This window comes from Lipophrys pholis (assembly GCF_963383615.2).
Source record: "Lipophrys pholis genome assembly, chromosome: 5".
NCBI lineage: Eukaryota > Metazoa > Chordata > Actinopteri > Blenniiformes > Blenniidae > Lipophrys > Lipophrys pholis.
This window is the reverse complement of record NC_137628.1, coordinates 10,258,819-10,278,074: the sequence shown is the minus strand read 5'-3', so window position 1 is coordinate 10,278,074 and position 19,256 is coordinate 10,258,819. Positions and strand designations below refer to the sequence as shown.

Here is a 19,256-nt window from a genome sequence, read left to right as displayed (position 1 = left end):
GAAATTCCAGTACCTTAGGTCCATAATTAGTGCCAATCTCTCACTAGAATCAGAGATCAATGCTAGAATATATATGAAAGGCCTCAGCAATCATGTCCAAGCTCCACAACAGAGTATGGTCCAACAACAACCTTACAATCAGTACCAAAATGCTGTAACTTTGTCCTCCAGATCCAAAGACCTTCACACAATGCTCTCTATTGAAATCAGTGTCAGTCCTGAAAGTCTCTCCTGGGACATTGTTGCCTCCAGATTCGTTTTGAAGAGTTTTAAAGCAGAGAAGTTTCTCTCTCCAGAGGCAACAGTGACTGGAAGAGTTACAGTAACAGCAAACAAAGGGCAATGCTGATGTTTACATAGAAATCCACAAGTTTTCCTTGTAAATAAAATCAGGCATCATCACTGCAGAGTAAAGTTCATCAGTCCTCAGGACACCTGGTGGCCTGAGGCCCCAAGCAGCTGCTTGTTGACAAGTTCTGCCTCTGCAAACATTAGCCTTGCAAGCCAAAGTCGGACTGCCAATGCAGTGGTCATCTTCTGCAATTTTAGTCAGATCTATCCATCCACACTCTTCTGTCTTTATCCAGTTCAGAGTTGAGGGACACCAGACCTGATAACAGTGGGTGGAGGTAGGCTACACCTTGGAAAGGTCACCTGAGGCCTATAATATAAACCAGGCTTAACATACCCGGGATATCTCTCTGTTACCTGGGTTAACACAGACATTTGTGATCTTGATAAGTGTTACTATGAAGCAAGTTATCCACTCAGGACAAACACAGAGAGACACACACACACACACACTCACCTTCACCCCTACAAGTCAACACTTAACACTTTTTCAGACTGTGAAACCAGAGTTTGTGAAAGCATGAATGCTGTGAAGGCCTTGACAGGAGAGGAAAAGCAGCTTGCATCCTTTTTTTCCAGAAGAAATTTCAGGTTGTTTATACTTTTGTAAAGTGTGCTTTACAATCGAACAAAATGACAGTGTTTTGCACTGAAACTTTGCAGTTGTCTGCATTTTATGGTCATTATGCTTTTTGAGATCAAATTGTGCTCTATGTGGCACAGTCTTGCAGGAAGCAATAAAACCTTTCACTATCTTATGATTACTCATTTACTTGCTATTTGACATTTTTTTTATAAATGGTCTCCATGTTGATTACATCTTTTCTTTGATTTTCAATCGACTGTGATGAAATTCTTAAAATTATGTAGATTTCTTGATATTTATTGATGAGAACACAACAAACTGCACCTCTCTGCTTACTGATATGGATCATTTATTTGTATTTACATGCACATACAGATACTTTATAGACATTACTGTCTGAATACGTCAGACTTTAATATTCACAAAAACATAAATTCTCTTTAATCAGCAACAAGGGAAAAAGAATAAACTCTTAAATTACAGACAGTCTTTGCTGGTTATGGCGATCTGTCGTGAATCACAGTGCAGATAATGATCATCCTTCAGTGTAATCCCACCCTGAGGCTCAAACCATGGTTAGGAGATGTGAGGATAACAAACAGCTCAACCTCAACTCCAAAAACACTGGGACATTGTGTAAGAGTTCATTCAAAACAGACTGCGGCTCCATTTCTAATATGTTCACCATCTTCTCTACTGTTAACAACACTTTGGAAATGTTGAATATTTTCAGTCAGTCACAGACTGATAACAACTCTTTTTTAATGCATGCAGAATGTAGTTTGTGCATTGTCGCGCTGGATTAAGCAGGAACTTCTCTGATCATGAAAAAAAAAAACACGGTCTCTTGTTCAAAAACCTGCAAATATTGTTCAAAGTGTCTATTCAGGTGCCATAATGCTTCTTAGTATAGTTGAGGTTGCCAATTTTTGTTTGCTCTCTCTCTCTCTCTCTCTCTCTCTCTCTCTCTCTCTCTCTCTCTCAGAAAACAGGTACAATGTCATTTGGCACCACATAGGAAAAAAAAAAGGTGTTCCACTAACTGTTTTAATATTCACATCACAACATTTGTAGTGTTTTAGTGGTTGGCCTTTTTCGCATCAGATTCATAATGACTCTTCCATGAAAACCGGGATGTATCAAAGATCCAAACTTTCCTCTGATTAACCAAATGAAGCACAAAATCAAGTCCTTTTTTAATTTTTATGCCACAAAATGGAAGACGTGGTTTTTGGGGGACATTTCTTTGTATTTTTTAAGTAAAAACAACATCATGTTAAAATTTCAGTTATTTTTCTTAAACTTGATCAAGTTTGTGGAAAGTTTTCAGTTTGTGAAATGTTTCAGCCCGTTCATGATTAAATTAGTTTGTCCTTTAACTAAAATGAGTTTGACTCCCCTGCTTTGACATTTTGATTTTCATGTAGAAATTGCATTATTTTACACAGTGACCATTTTTGTCATTAAGATTGCACCATTGAAGGTAAAAGAAGCGGCCTTGACGGTACTGGTGTGTTCTACGTGTGCTCCAGGTAGTGGGTGAGCAGGGAGGGCAGAGGAAGCAGCGGCAGCAGCTTCAGTCGGGTCCGTCCGATCACACCTCGGATCTTCAGACGAGACAGCTGGCAGAGGCTCCTCGGAGAAACTACAGAAACACAAAGCAGCAGAATCCTCTTACTGATACTGTACAGCTGCTTCCAGGCATCCGTGATGATTGTTCAGGATCCACCATGATACTGGAACATCGGTATCCGCTGATAAACACTAATAAATCAAACATTGGCATGAAGCGCCGATAAGCACACTATGAGCACATTAGGCCGTCAGCGTGAAAAAGCCGTCTGCTTCTGGAGTTCAAATGAAACCAATATGGCGGCTTGGTCACAAACTTTCTCTTTTATGACTGAAACAGTTCAGGGAAAAGTATTTCTGAAAACATTTGAGGTGAGAAATAAGCTGTGCAGTTGCTGAATCTGTCCTGGTTTTGGTTCCACTAAATCTAGTTTAGAAGTTACCAAAATTCCGTGACGCGTCGGGCTTCTGCACCCTACGCCTCATGTGTATAAAGTTGACTGGATTCTAGTTTATGCCAATGAGCTGAGGGCAGCTCCGGGGCGATGCAACACACCCAGCATGCACCACGGTTCGCCTCACATAGACAATGAATGAGAAGTGTAAATTGACAAATCCTCTGGGCACGTGTTTTTGATGCAACGACGCATCCATCAATTCCGGATTATATCGGTATCGGCAACTTTCTGTTTAAAAAATACAGGGCGAATGGACATCAGTACAGATCCGAATGTTGTGCATCGCCACAGAGAATCACATCGACAAGTAGCAGCACCTTCAAACGCTTGCAGAAGCTGCTGTGTTTTTCCACCAGGGGGCGCTACGTCCACCGGCCGCTGATTGCTGCTGTCTCTGAGGTTGACATCTGCTCCATATTCCAGCAACACTGCTGCCTGATCTGCACTGTCCTGTCTGACTGCCGCATGCAGAGGACTGTCGTCCCCTCGGCCCACATTAACGTGAGCTCCTGCAAACAGCAAGGAGAAGAGATTTGCATATTCTTGTACAGATTATCAAACAAAGGAAATATTTTCACCTGATTGCTTCCTGTCAATATTATCATTTTACACAATGTCCTAACTTTTATGAGCATGATGTTATGAAAAATATCCAAGAGGTGCACTACGAGCTGTAACACGAGACATAAATTAGTAGTGTTCTGTTCTCATAAAGGGACATCGTAATTTAGAAATGACAGAGACTGATTAGGTGACAGGGACAAGTCAAAGCCATTCAATCCTAGTTTTCAGTGAGTTGTACGACAAGAGGATGTGAGTTGAAAGTGAGACTGACCAGTGTGCAGCAGAATCTGGGAGCAGGAAGTGTGTCGGTGCAGACAGCTGACGTGCAGCGCAGAGCCCAGGTGAGGCGAGTCGTAGTCTGGATCTGCTCCGTGAGACAGCAGGGACTCCACACACTGACTGTTACCTACACACACACACACACACACACACACACACACACACACACACACACACACACACACACACACACACAAATTAGCGAAGCACAATTTCTGGACAAGAATTCACGTCTGTCGAAAAAAAAGTGCATCATAACATATTGTTTTCGTTTTGCCGAGCATAATTCATAATTTTTCGTTCAAATTCTGTTGTGCAGCTTATTATTTCTGACGGTGGTTTGCTTGCTCAGTCAAATTGAGTTTTCTCTGTGGCAGCATTCTGTTGACATACGGTGACATCCAGTGGTCCCAGATGGTATTTGCCGGTATATTTTGATATTTAAGTTGCTTCTCAGTAGTGAAAGTTACATGAACAGCCAAACTATTAACAGAGGACGATTTATAGTCCAGAGGTTGACGTGATCTTTATACTGTGACACACATTTTATTATCACGGAATTTTTGCACGCTGGTTACACTTTACAGCCTGAGGCTGTTTAAATCTGAGTGTAGAAACTTGCAGATTGTCTGTTTACGCCCCTCGGGCCTCTGCAGAGCCGGTCATACCGTCTCTTTACCTCTCTTGCAGGCTTCGTGCAATGCAGATGGGAAGTGTGTGTGAGTTGTGCGTGTGTGCGCTCCATTCTGTAGCAGCAGCTCCAAACAAGCGACACTTCCAGAGACACAACAGTTGTACAGAGGAGTGACTCCGTCGATGGTCGCAGCGTTCACCTAGAACACATTTAAACAAGAGAACAAAAATCACAAATTCGAACCAAAAATTTGACCTAAAACTTCTGCACTGTACATCAATACATTCTCTTTATCCCCCATCCACCCAGAAACAGAAAGAGAGTTACAAAATAAATGAATAAACTGTAATTACAACGAATATGTTTATTACAACAAACTAACAATGAGCCCTGAGCAGTATATGATTCATTTTCTATAAATAATCTACAATAAAAGAGACGACTTCTCTCTAGTGCGTATAAACAGCCTGGGTACTGATTAACAATAGGAGTGAATTACATAAAATTCCACTAATCAGCACCGTTTGATGTCTGTGGTTTGGGGCCACAGTTAAATGGCCCATGGCCAGACTTGCTGAATCACTGGCTAAAGTCAGTTCTGGTTTGTTCTCGCATGTTTCTATAAGATGTAGCTATGGAGATAACGAGCAGTGAGTTCCTGATAAATTTACTCTTTTACGTTTGTTGGTGAAAATATACCTGAGGTTGATTTAGTTTCCCCCTAAACTCAGGCTGACTGTCAGCCTTGCTTGTCATCTCAGGTAAACCAGCCCCAAAACACATTCATTCGGTTACACGTGTGTTCATATAAATGTCATTTCAATAAGTGCTCTCTATTCACTAGCCATTTAAAAGTACAATCATTTTCACCACTCAGGGACTCTCTCAATCTAAAAGAACTAATGACTGAGACAGGTTAGTTTTCCTCTCCTGATGATGTGTCGTTGCAAAAGTAATCCTGCATCAGTCCTTGATGTAATGTCTGCTGTTTCCAAGGCAACGACAAAGATGTCACAAGTGATCATGCTGGCTGCTTCAGAGGAGACTTCAGATTAAAACTATTTCAATTGTTGAATAAAAGGTTGAATGGCCTGTTTGTAACACATTGTTAGTTACCTAATGTCATTATAAAGCGAGAATGTTCCATTTTAAGATGGAGAGCAGGTTTGTTTTGACATTGAATCCACGTTTGCACATGATAGAATGAAATACGTACTGAGGTCCCAGCACAACAAAATCAAGCAATAAAAGATGACAATAAGAATATCTCTCAGGGCAAAGTTAACACTGCAGGTAAATGCGACCCATTTCTGATTTTCTGCTCACAAGTGACTAATATCCGACCTGATTTGTGACAGTGTGAACGCCGCAATTCTGAGTTTTTTACACCAGCTCCAGGCCCAGATCATGTGTGGCACCAATTCAAATATGTATGTGATGTTTTTCAATGCGACCGCTGTCTGAACGATCGAGTCACAAATATGCGACTTCATATAATTGACGTGACTGATGTGACAAATCTGCGCTGGTGGAAGTTACTCTGCCAAAATATTAAAAGTTGTGCTCTCTTGCTCTCAGATCTACATGCGCTGACCAGTGTTGCCAGATTGAACGGGTCTCTCCCAATTGGGGAACCAAATTCTCTTACATTTTAAATTGTTTATTTAATGCAGATGTTTGCTTATGACATGTTCTTTATTACACACATGATAGTTTCATGGTTTTAACATGATTTCTACAGAGATTGAGATCTGGGCTGGTTTTAATTGATGTGGACGGGTTTTACATTGAGTTTTGGCTGGAAATAGTGAGTCAGATCTGGCAACCCTGGCCCTGACCGGTGAGCATCCATATTTACTTCCATAAACAGCATATTTGTCATGACATCACACCTTGTTCTGTGCATGTGGGAATTCTGGGTTCAGATAACGTTCACACAGCAGTTTGATGGAGGTCGCATTAAAAATGTAGTGTGAACGATTGTACAAAAAAAATCAGAATTGAGCATTAACACTAACACTGTGAACGTAGCTGAAAGCACAGACAGAAGCAAGACTAGTAACATTCACAGAAAAACTGTGCAGGTTAATTGTCCACAAGATGGCCGCAGTGCAGCAAAACAGAGAGTGCTTTTCAAGACATCTGGTGGCAGTTCTCTATTTTTTCATATTGCGATGTATTGCAGGGTTTAAAAAAAATCAAAATTTAATTTTATTCCAATTTCATGCAGCTCTCGTACTGGTGCTTTAATGAGAATTTTATTTGACTGATAATTTTACATTTGAATAAATAATTATAATTGTTGTAATGGGGTTTATTAACACACTATGTTTAAGGTGACGCTCAGAATAATGGCTGGAATAGAAGAATGATGAAGAATTTCACCACCAGCAGCCACTGCCCTTTAATTCATATTTTATAAAATATCCCAACTCTTCGTTCGGAGAAGAAAAGACACACATTGTGCAATGGGCCGGAGGGGCCGTTGGCGCAAAATGGCAGCCACGCCTCTGTCAGCTTACCATCATTGGTGGGACTGGTATGAATGAATAATGGTCTCTATACGCGCTTTGAGTCAGCGCGACAAAAGTGCTATATAAATCCAAGCCATTATTATTATTATTATTATTATTATTATTATTATGTTCACATAAAGGACACTTACGTTAGCTCCTGCGTTTATTAAGGCTCTGACGCAGGCGACATGTCCTGACAGGCAGGCTTCATGGAGCGGCGTCACATGATCAATGGTGACAATGTTGGCGTGATACCCCTAAAAAACACACACACACACATTGAGAATATATTAGTTCGAATAAGCCCTGAATATATAGCCGCATTAGCTTTAAAAGGGTCTTTTCATTCATGTTAAAGGTGAAATATGTCATTTCTCTTTCAGTTTAAAGAATTGTAAAACAACCAGCCTTATGCAATACCACTTCTGGACACTAGAGGCAGAATGACTCATTCCTCACCATGGACGATTGTCATTCTCTCCCCTGTTTACTCCAGTTCACATGAAAACAGTTTGAGTTTGATTAGTGTTTTAAAACCAATGGTTTCAAATATTTGGCAAAGGGACCTAAATTCAGCTCTCTGATCGACAAAGTAGCAGTAGCATCAAAGCCATGCAGTGTGAGCAAATGTGTGTAGCCTTGACATGCTAGACATGAAGGCTGCAAATCAAGGACATTTCCCAGTATTTTGCCAATTTAGACAGATAAAGCCTGTTGATGTGGTTCGACTTGTTACTCCCCTGATATTACCTATACATTTATAGTCAGGATTGATTTTTAACTTCATCTACAAAACAAAGACAACGTTCTCTTGAAATCTAACTCTTTTAGCTTCTTGAGTAAGAACCTGGGGAACAAACGACAGGCCTCAGTAGGTAGCATTAGGTATCAAAACACATTTTACAACAACTGCAGTCGACAGAAAGTTCACATCTCTTGCAGCACACTTTAGTCTGCACTGAGACAAGATTTCTTACCTGGGCCAGCAGAGTGCGCAGAGCGAGCAGCCGACCCTGAGAGGCCGCTTCATGGAGAGGAGAACGGTCCGCCCAGGACCCTGCAGGAACACACACACACAGACAGAGACACAGAGACACACACACACACACACACACACACACACACACACACACACACACACACACACACACACACACAGAGAGACACACACATTTTTCCAATTCAGTTTCTGACTGAAGGATTTGAGTCACCTGCTTACATGACTGTAGTGCTTACATATGCAAACACACCTGTAATCTAAATATCACATATATTGCAATACAGTTTGATGCTATTTACTGCTGAATTATGTTACAATATGGAGCCTGTAGAACATTACATGGTTCTGTGTGGTTCACATTGCAAAACATGCATTACCATTTACACATAAGGCTCAACAGTGCTGAACAAGTGACAGAAAAATAGCTATTGAATATACGTATATACTCCTTTTCCTACTTTTCTTTCTCATGAAAAAGTTGGTGACCTGTCAACACTCTCTCTTTATGACTAAGTGGGAAGAATCTGTAAGCTAGTCTGAAGTTATGTTAGTCACTGGAGGAAGATTCATCCTGTAGAATGGAGACATTTGCTCTTTTATAAAAGCAGCTGGATTCCTTTGCTTCAGTCATAGAGAGATTGGTCAAGTTCAGTGTTTGAATGAAAAAGGCAGATTTCACAGCTCTCGTCACACAAACATCTGTATGGTGTTTTTCTTTATCACACGACCTTGGATATAGAATTTCTATTGATCATAATATTTTGGATTCTAACCACTTCACAATTGTTGCCAATACATCATACTAATTATTTGTATTGTAAATATATGTGTTCAGTGGTAATTCCTGTTTTCTGCAAAACATACAACTGTATATACACACAGCTTTAGGCTTCACAGCTGGTTGGTTGTACACATGTATACTGTGAAGGTTAGTAAGATATCTACTGAAAACAGAATGTTGAGCAGGACTGGAGCTGCGTGCTGCTATATTTAGATCCACTGGGTTCCTGCTCAGACTTTATTACTACAACGTTACGTACCCATGTCTCCGTCTCCCCACGGCACATCCAGCCACTGGTAGACGTAGGACATTTCCAGTGAAATGATGAGACCTGCACACCGTGCACTCGTCCTGTATGCATGTGATTTGTGTCACCAGTATCCCCTTCCCCCGGAAACACGCACTAAAAATACACACTAACTAGCTTACGGGTGAACTCAGCAGCGAGCTGGTCTGTTTCTGTCCCACGGTCTCCATCAGTGAGTCCGTTCTGTCACTGAAGCTGCTGGGAGCAGCCGCCACTTCCTCACCAGCTCATCGTCCCTGTGCAGCTTAGTGTTGGGAAACTCGATTCTTTTTACTGAGTTGTTCACTAAAGTGAACCGGGTGTCTGAGTCATTTGCATACGTGCACCACTCCCACCCACTCCGCTCATCGTTGTCAAGCCACATATGTGAGGCTTGATTCACACCGGTTTTCTAATTCACTCAGAGAGCAAGCGAGAGAGCGAGGGGGGGGGGGGGGGGGGGGGGGGGGGGTCATAATTTATGATCATCATTCCCAACATACATATTGCAAAATCTGATAGAACTGTTATAAATTCATGATTTAATTTAATGTTTACTGAACTGTGCATTAATGCTCTGCAAATTCAAAATGACTGAATTTTAAATATGAAAGAAAAGTGCCCGTATCTAATTTATCATTTTTAATTGACTAAGAGATAAAGAGTGCTGTTATTTATAAGAACTAATCGAAAGGCACAAAGATATGATTAAGTATTTGTATTCATCACAAATTATATAGAAATACACAATCAAAATGGTATTACTGTGTTAAGGCTAGTAGATTCAGTACATTAAGTCATAATAGGCATGTTTGAGATGAATTCATCTCTGTCGATTCTTCACATTGTGTTAATTAATTCAGATTATTCTGAAGGCTTTTTTTTTTTATTCTGCAGCTTTAGATACATGAAGTTCCCATGTCTCCTGTGGTTCTCCAGCTCCAGTGAAGCTTCCACATTTCTACACTGACCACAGTTGTTGGCTATTAAAAGAGTTCCTAGAAACTGTCTGGAACAGATATAGACTCCTTCACAAGCAGCATGGATTCATTATGAACATATTTATAATTACTAAAAGAGACATATGACTTATTCTGACATGCAAAATTTAAATATATTACAGTAATTTTAATATTGATAGTTTAGTTTATTTCAGTTGCCTTATACAAAGCAGCAAACAAGAACATCATTACAAAAACAATTAACTGTCCAGCAACTGTCCAGTCGGCTGAAGCCTGTGGCTTATTTTGCCGATCCTGTACCATCATATGAAAGAACAAATCTCAAAATACAAATATTTTACTTCAACTTAATTATTCATTTATCACAAATCATCACACATTTGATGAGAAAGGTGGGTGCACTCACAGTTAGTGTGAAATATGTTATTTGTAAGAACAATTCTAATGGTACATATGCATCTCTAATAATAAACCAACCATGTATTATATCAAAATACATCAACCAAAGTGACCAGAACCATGTTCTTACTCTTTTACTTGAACTTAATGAAGTACTGTCACCTTCCTGCTTTGAGTGAAGTACATTAGAAGATGAACATATGGAGCAAAATGAGACAGAGTGCAGCAGATCAGATGTCTGAAACATATCACATAGCGACCCACAACTTGTGCACAAGAATGTGGAGCACCCGGACAGACCACACCAGTTGGCGGCACCAGAGATTTTGTGTTGCTGGTGCTCTGAGGGAGCTTGATCTTTCTGTGACGATGCTGGGGAATTTAGGGATCTCTAGTTCATTTTCTACTATAACACCGACAATAAGCACGCAGCAAACCGTGCAGGTAACAGTCGCGCACATACAGTAATAGCGCTGCGATTTAAAACATTATTATCCGACACAATAGTCGACACATTTAGCCAAAGTGATAAAGATGAATGGTTTAAAAGCCTGTCACTTGAACATACTATTGAATGTAAACTTTAACACAAAGATGTCACTGATGGAGCCTCAACAGCAACAGTACGCAAAACACACAGCAAGTTTTCATTTAGGCCTCACACACACAAAGACCACTAACTCATACTGCCAGTCATCAAAACCTCCACTGAAACAAAAATATTCGGTTCAATGGATCTAATGACATATTATTAAACCCAGCATAGCGATAACCAGGAGTCAGAATTCGGATCTCAAACACCAAATAAGCAATCATGATACACTCATCATGAGATGTCATAATAAAGCGATAGGTTGATTGTTGTGGTTTAGAGCGAAGGCGTCAATGATTTTGTCACATTTTTTTTGAAAAAAGCACTTCATTTTTTATGATTGGAAGTTAAGCAGTCACGAGGAAAAATGTGCTCTTAATAACATAAAGTGGTGAGTTCAAAGATTAATGCATGCTCTGCACCGATTGGCTGAATCAGATTACACTGCTTTTTAATAAAAAAAAATGTATATATGAATACATGTTTTATTTCTGTATTTATTACTTAACCAGGCAACAATTTATAATATTCACACATAAAAAGAAAAAAATCTAAATAAACCACTTTAAAAAAAAAAATCATATTTCTTGTGGATGCCATGGGGTTGTTATGGCTAACCATAGGGGGAGCTGCATGCCCCCCCCCCCCCCCCCCCCCCCCCCCCCCCCCCACACACACACACACACAAACCGCAAACCCCCGGAGCCTCTCTAAAACAGACCCAAAAGACCCCTGTAACAGCCCCGACTGCCCCTGTAACAGCTCCCACAGACCTCTGCAAGTTCCCTCACTGGCCATACAACAGCCCCCCATAATATCATTAAACAGCCCCCAGTACCCCTGTAACAGCTCTCTGTAATCCATTTTAACAACTCCCCAGACTGCCCCCCATAATCCCCTTGTAACAGCCCCCAGTTCCCCTAAAACAGCCCCACAAACCTCTGTAATAGCCCCTATGTAACAGGCCCAAGCCTCTCCGTAACAGTCCCCAGTACCCCTGTAACAGGCCACCCCCCCCCCCCCCCCAGACTCCATGTAACAGTCCACTGTAACAGCCCCTTATAGTCCCCATGTAACAGCCCCACAAACCCCTGTAACAGCCCCTCATAGTCCCCTTCCAACAGCACCCAGTTCCCCTAAAAATCCCAACAAACCCCTGTAACAGCCCGTCATAGTCCCCATATAACAGCCCCTTATAGTCCCCTTGTAACAGCCCCCAGTTCCCATAAAACAGCCCCACAAACCTCTGCAACAGCCCCTATGTAACAGGCGACAGCCCCTCTGTCACAGCCCCAGTACTCCCTGTAACAGGCCCCATAGATCACTGTAACAGCCCCCAGTACCCCTCTGTAACTGCCCCCCTATAACAGCTCCTGTGTAACACCCCCATGGAGCTCCAGCACCGACCTTGGCTGGTCAGGATCCCCCAGCATGCCCTCTTCCTCTCCGGGCCTTGCTTGAGCGGCGGGCCGGGGCTCGCGCTCCTTTTCCGGGACACCTCCGGGACAGGGCCGGACGAAACCTCAGGCATGTTCCCGACTAGAGTGCGCAGTCTGCGGAGTGAAGAGGACAGGGGAGAGGAGGAGGAGGAGGAGGAGGACGAGGAGGTGCAGCGCGCGCCCTGCCCTCTGATTGGCTGCAGGACTTTGTTGTTGTTGTGGTCTCAGCCACATGACCGACTCACGTGCGGGTCCATGTGTGGAAGGAGGTATTTTTGTACTTCACACGCTCAACCTGCAGCTCTGTGTGACGTTCTGCTCGTCACATGTTCTCTCTGCACAGCTCATACACCAGAACCACAGAGAAAAAATAATCATCCAACAAATTCCGACAGAAATAAAAGGTTATTTGTCTGACTGACAAAAATAATGAAAAAAAAATATCAAAGCAAACCAAATAACCTGTCAATGATACACATAAATGTGTCCTACAGTTACAAATTAATTGATTTGTAATTAGTGTACTGGTACAAACCCTCCATGCATGGATGGATGGATGGATGGATGGATGGATGGAATGTCCAGTAATGTTCAGCAGGACAGAGGGACTGAGCTACTAATGGCTGTATCAGTCACACTTTCATCATGTTTAGCATTTATCATCGCTGGTGTGAAAGCCTCGAAACTCATGCATGTAACATGTAGCATGTAGCATGTAGCATGTAGCACGGCTTGGAGTAAAATCCTCCTGAGCCACAGAGCAGTTAAACTACTGAGCGACATCAGGCTAACTCTGCTGCTCCAGATGTCTGGTGATGAAGTTGCTTGTGTTGTTTGAACTTTGCATCACCTCCACTTGATATTTTGTCAGAATATAATTTACAGTCTGTTTTACTTTTGTTATTCTCGTTAATGTTAAAGAATCTCCAAACTGAGGACATTACTTGTCCTTTCTTTTATAACTGCTGCTGATATTGCTGATACATAACATCACATAATACTCTCTAAGGTGTATCGGGGATGCTGTACAAGTGCAGTATCGGACCAGATACCTAATTTCAGTATCGGTGCATGATAACTTCAACTTTGACTTTGACCAATAGAATAGAATAGAATACGTATTTATTGTCACTCTGTAAAAACATTTAAAAACAGTGTTAGCAGCAGTAAAATATTGTACCAACCTCCTTCCTATCAGCAGTGAATAAACAAGAATAGAAACACCCAAGAGTAAAATACAATCAAATCAGAAAGATAAAAATATATAGATATTACATTTTAAACACCAAGAGCTTCCTGCAGTTCTTCAATTGAGATGGAAGCTTCTAGACCTTGGATCTGTTCTTCTTTTAATTTTGGTAGGTCAACTGTGCTCAGAAAGCTCTCTATTTCAGATTGTGAAGGGTCAATTTGTGAAGAGTAAAGTTTTTTGTAGAATTCTCTGAAGGTATTGTTTATTTCTTGTGGGTTAAAGGTGATTTTACCATTTTGAGTTAGGACTGAGGGGATCGTACATTTTTCTTTATTTCGTTTTAACTGATTGGCTAAAAGTTTGCTGGATTTATTACCATGTTCAAAGTTCTCCCAGCGTAGTCTCTGCAGTTGAAATTGTGTTTTATGTTCGATTATTTTGTTTAACTCTATTTTAAATTTTCTTAGTTCCATTAATAGGCTGTCGTCTTTGCAGGCAGCATGAGCTGTCTCCATTGTTTTGATTTTATCTTCCAGTTCTTTCTCCTTTATTTTTTCCCTTTTGGTCTTGTATGAGGAATAAGAAATGATTTTACCTCTCATGACAACTTTAGCCGTCTCCCAGAGGACGCAGGGAGAGACACCAGGCAGGTCATTTGTTTCTAAAAAATTTGACCATTGTTTTTTAAAGAATGTGCGGAAGTCTGGATCCTTAAGCAGTGACGTGTTAAATCTCCACTGTCTAATAGGAGGGGTGATTGTTTTATTAGGGTTAGTGACAGGTGCATGGTCACTGATAGTAATGGGGTGAATCTGTGTGTCCAGGATGTCTTTAATCACTGATTTACTCACCAGAAAGTAATCTAAGCGCGAATATGATTGGTGCACTGCTGAGTAGAAGGTGTACTCTTTAAGGGTGGGATGAGAGCTGCAGGAAGCTCTCCAGCACATGCCTGATGGTAAAGCTCCAGGACCTGATGGATACCCCACTGAATTTTACAAAGAATTATGGTCTTTACTCTCACCTATTTTTTTCAGAATAATTGAGGAAATTAAAGAATCTTCAACTCTCCCCCAACATATGAACTGTGCAAATATCAGTCTTCTTCTAAAACCGGATAAAGATCCCACACTACCATCTAGCTATCGGCCGATATCACTAATCAATGTAGATCTTAAAATAATTAGTAAAACATTAGCAAGCAGACTGGAAAAAATCACACCCCACATCATACACCCAGATCAAACTGGGTTTATTAAAGGACGACACTCCACTAACAATACACGTAGATTAATTAATCTTATAGACCACTGCCACCACAATAAACAAAAAGCCATTATCACCTCCTTAGATGCAGAAAAAGCCTTTGATAGGGTAAATTGGAAATTTCTACTTGCTACACTACGGAAATTTGGATTTAGAGAAAATTACCTCTCCTGGATAAAAATACTGTATACCTCACCCAGTGCCTGTGTTAAAACCAATGACCAAATGTCCTCAAGGTTCAATCTTGAGAGAGGCACCCGACAGGGGTGTCCACTCTCACCATCTCTCTTTGCAATCTTTATCGAACCACTAGCAGCAGCCATCAGACAGAACAATAACATAAAAGGAATACGAACAGCAAATGTAACACATAAAATATGTCTCTATGCAGATGATGTGCTAATTTTCCTGCAAAACGCACAGACCTCTCTTCCAGAAACAATAGGGTTAATAGATAGATTCTCCTCAATCTCAGAATATTCTATAAATTGGAACAAATCAGTCGTCTTGCCTATCAACTCTACATTTCAGCACACACCGAACACCCCACTAAAACCAGGGAACATCAAATATCTCGGCATTAACGTTTCAGGCAAACTCTCAGACTTGGTACACTTAAACTACACCCCCCTTATTAAAGCAATAGAGGAGGACCTCATTCGATGGAGGACACTCCCAATTTCACTTATGGGGAGAGTAGCAACAATCAAAATGATGGTCTTGCCTAAAATTAACTACATCTTCTCAATGATCCCAGCAAAACCACCAAAAACCTGGTTTAACACTCTTGATTCTCATGTCTCAAAATTCTTATGGAAAAATAAACCATCACGTATAAGTTTAAAAACACTACAGAACACCAAGGACCAAGGTGGCTTAGAACTCCCAAATTTTTATAATTACTATCTGGCCAATAAACTACTTTATGTTGTAAAATGGATCAATCAGAAATCCTTAGATGAAGGCTGGCTAGACGTTGAAAAAACATTCTGTGAAGATCTCCAAGTCAGAGATCTTCCCTTCTTCAGTCCTGTCATTAAAAAGCACAGCTGCTTTAAAAGCATCAATATAAACACATCGCTGACAGCTTGGTGGGAATTTCTTAAAATAAATGGATCTTCACTCATTCCCTGCAAACTCACACCCATCTGGAACAATCCTGACATCCTGCAAAGAAAGAAACCAATAAACTTCCCAAGATGGCAAAATAAAGGAATAAGACACTTAGAACAACTTATCTCCAATAACTCTTTTATTCCATTTAATGAGCTAATAGAAACATATGGCATCAGTCAAAGCAACTATCTGGAATATCTTCAGCTTAAGTCAATAATACAAACTAAGTTCAAACTAGAACAGATTAACCTGAACTTACCTCAGACAGTGACAAATCTCCTGAAGATCTCAGCTCCTAAACCTCTTTCTAAAATTATCTCAATCCTGTCAGGTTCAAATATCTCAATATCCCTTCCCACCTTCAAATGGGAAGAAGATCTCAACATCAACAGAGACCCAACGTTTTGGTCAGAAATCTGTACAAATACATTCAAAATGAGCAAAAACCCCAATATACAGCTCATACAATACAAGGTCCTTCATAGAGTTCATTACACAGGACAAAGGATGTTCAAGATGGGGCTCACTCCCACTAACATATGTTCAAACTGCACAGGTGATCTCCCCGATACCTATTTACACGCACTTTGGCTGTGTACGCCAGTCCAAACGTTCTGGCAAAAGATTTGTGAAGACTTATCGTTATGCCTGGGCTACCCAATTCCGGTCTCACCTTCACTTTGCTTGTTAGGAGATCTCACAGAAATTAAAAGAGAAAAAAATGAGTCCTGCATGCTCCTGGTTTCCCTAAGCGTCGCAAAAAAGGCGATCCTCATGAACTGGAAATCCAAAAGTAATCTGAATATAAAGTTATTTAAAAACTTACTTCTAGACCACATCACATTGGAGAGAATGTCTGCTTGTAGGAAAAATCATTTGACACAATTTGAGTCCACATGGTATCCAATAATTAAATACACCATGTAGCCCTGTGGGGGGGTGGTGGCTCCACCCCGGGGCTCTGGGGACCGTCGGTGGTTGGGGCGTCGTGGCTTTGGTGGTTGGTGGCTCTGTGGGCTCGGGGGGGTCCTAGCGTCTATGCTGGGGGGCTGTGGCCTGGCCTGGGGAGTCCTGGGCGGGGGTGTGGGGGGGGCTCTGCCCTGGGCGGGGGTTGGGCCCGCTGGGGTGGGGTGGGGGGGCTGCGCGTCGGGCCCCGGCTTGGCTGTTGGCTGGGGGGGGTTGGGGGCGGGTCGTCCGGGCCCTGGGGGTGCGGGGTCTCCCCCTTTCCGGCGGGGGTGCCCGCTGTGGCGCTGGGGGTGGGTCCTCCCTCTGGCCCCCTCCCCCGGTGGGGCGGGTTGGCCCCTGCTGCCGCGCTCCGGGTCTGCCTCATTCCTGGATTGGGGGGAGCGGGGGACGGGGGGGCTCCGGGTTCTGGATGGACGGTTGACTGAGAGTGACCTCCAGGGCCTGATGGGTGTGTGTGTGTGTGTGTGTGTGTGTGTGTGTGTGTGTGTGTGTGAGTGTGTGTGAGTGTGTGTGAGTGTGTGTGTGTGTGTGTGTGTGTGTGGGCGAATGAGGGGGGGTGCCCTGACCACTGGCCTCCGGCTGGGCTCGCACTGGGCCCTGCGGGTCTCAGACTCTGCTGTCTGGCCGTTGGGTGGGGTGGGGGCTCCCTGCCCGGGTCCCCTTACGGCGCCTTGTTGGGGGGGGTGTGGCTCCCCGGGTCCTAGGCCGGCCGCTCGGGGGTGGGGTGGGGCAGCGCGGGGGGTCCAGCTGGGCCAAGGTCCTAGCGACGGGGGGACCCCCTCCCTCAGAACCCTCCCTGCCTTACCTCACCTTATATTACTCCACAATAGGGAACAGTGGGGCGGTGCCTAGGTGGGGGGTCCGGGCTACTTAACTGCGGTCTGGGTCCTCCCCCGACTTCGCACCACCCACAATTTTAACCACACTTAGTCACGCAGGGTCTTGAGGGGGTAAGCCGCTTTCAGGGTTCTGCCGCTTGTCAGCGGTAGAACGCCCGGGCCCCGCTACCCCCCAATTTTAAACCGCACCATAGACACACACGTTGCATCCACCTCTTCAAAACACAAAGACACACCCTTACATACATCCAACACACATATAGGGCAGGGGAAGGGCGGGAGACGTGGCTCCCCCCAGCACCTCCCGCTGGGGTCCCGCCCCGGCCCGGGGTGAGTGCAGCTGGGATGCGGGGGGCGCGCTCCCTCGGGCATGGCGCTCGTGGGGGGGCTGGGGCGCGGTGCTCCTTCTCCATTTGCTGTTGGATTAGTGGAGGTTGGGACACCGCGGTGGCCGGGTGGGGGCCCGGCCGGCGGCCTGGGGGCCCTGTTCCTGCCTTTTCTCGGCGAAAGTCATCACTCCCCCACCGTCCCGAGTGTGTGTGTGTGTGTGTGTGCGTCTGCGTCTGCGTCAGGGGTGGGTGTCTGTGGGGGGTGGGTCAGGGGTTGGGTATTTCAATTAAAACCGGGGGGGAGGGTCATGGGGCGGGTGGGATATGAGGCTCCTGGGGGTGTAGAGTTGACTGTCCTCCGACCGGGGCCTGCGCCGGCCTTCGCTTTCCTGGGTCTGGGGGCGGGGCTGGTCCGGGGCGCGGCGGCTGGGGCCGTCTCTGCCTTGCCGGGTTGGGGGGGGGCGGTGGGTGGGCCTGTTCCCGGGGGTGCGGCGGGACTCGCCGCCGGGGTTGGGGGGGCTCTCGACCCGCTCGGCCCGGGGGCCCTGTTCCTGCCTTTTCTCGGCCTGGCGGCTTGGGTCGGGGCCTGGGGCCCTGTGCCCTTTATCATTCTCTTGTGGGCCCCTCTTGCCTGGGGGGGATTCCTCTCTGCATTCTCCGTCGGGTGCTTTTTGGGCGGGGACGTGGCTCTCTGGGGTGGTTCGCTGGGGTCCCCCCGGGCCTGGGGGGCTTCCGTCTGCCGGGGTGGCGGTGTCCGGGCCCGATGGCCTCGGACCCCGGGGTCTTGCCACGGGTCCCCCCACAGCAGTTCCGGTCCCACCCAGTGGACAAACCACACGCACACACACACACACACACACACACGCACACACACACACACACACACACACACACACACACACACACACACACACACACACACACACACACACACTTCCACTCCTCACGAAAGGTGCTTCTGAAGTTGCTTGTTCTCTATCATCATTTGCTCAAACTTTGGAGGTCATGTTCCTCTTTTGTTGTCGCCTCTTTGTTAATTCATGTTCCTGCTTCACGTTGCTGTCTAGATAGAGCTGCTCAGGCTGGTTTAATCCAAAAACAGTTGGAAAATATTTGGATCAGTGTGATA

At 43.9% G+C, this 19,256-nt stretch overlaps 1 protein-coding gene across 3 annotated transcripts; it reads right to left on the bottom strand.

The window, feature by feature from the left end:
- Nucleotides 1–1,265: 1,265 nt before the first annotated feature.
- LOC308110072 (ankyrin repeat and SOCS box protein 5-like) lies at nt 1,266–12,728 on the bottom strand. Of its 3 annotated transcripts, none has more exons than XM_080464129.1 (7): nt 12,388–12,728; nt 7,938–8,017; nt 7,110–7,217; nt 4,490–4,643; nt 3,803–3,937; nt 3,285–3,476; nt 1,266–2,582 (listed from the first exon to the last, which is right to left on the bottom strand). In XM_080464129.1, the coding sequence occupies exons 1-7, from the start codon at nt 12,509–12,511 to the stop codon at nt 2,455–2,457; spliced, it is 921 nt and encodes a 306-aa protein (XP_080320255.1). In that variant the 5' UTR covers nt 12,512–12,728; the 3' UTR covers nt 1,266–2,454. The 3 variants fall into 3 exon arrangements, with proteins under 3 accessions (XP_080320255.1, XP_080320256.1, XP_080320257.1); XM_080464130.1 differs by lacking the exon at nt 12,388–12,728 and adding an exon at nt 9,001–9,290; XM_080464131.1 differs by lacking the exon at nt 7,110–7,217 and having other exon boundaries at nt 12,388–12,537.
- Between the last annotated feature and the right edge of the window lie 6,528 nt (nt 12,729–19,256).

Excerpts from the sequence above, each read along its gene's own strand:
- LOC308110072 (XM_080464129.1), bottom strand. The coding sequence starts at position 12,511 with ATGCCTGAGGTTTCGTCCGGCCCTGTCCCGGAGGTGTCCCGGAAAAGG. Across the intron at positions 4,644-7,109 it reads TAATAAACGCAGGAGCTAAC|GTGAACGCTGCGACCATCGA; the intron begins GTAAGTGTCCTT and ends AATGTGTTCTAG. Across the intron at positions 3,938-4,489 it reads GCACGAAGCCTGCAAGAGAG|GTAACAGTCAGTGTGTGGAG; the intron begins GTAAAGAGACGG and ends GTGTGTGTGTAG.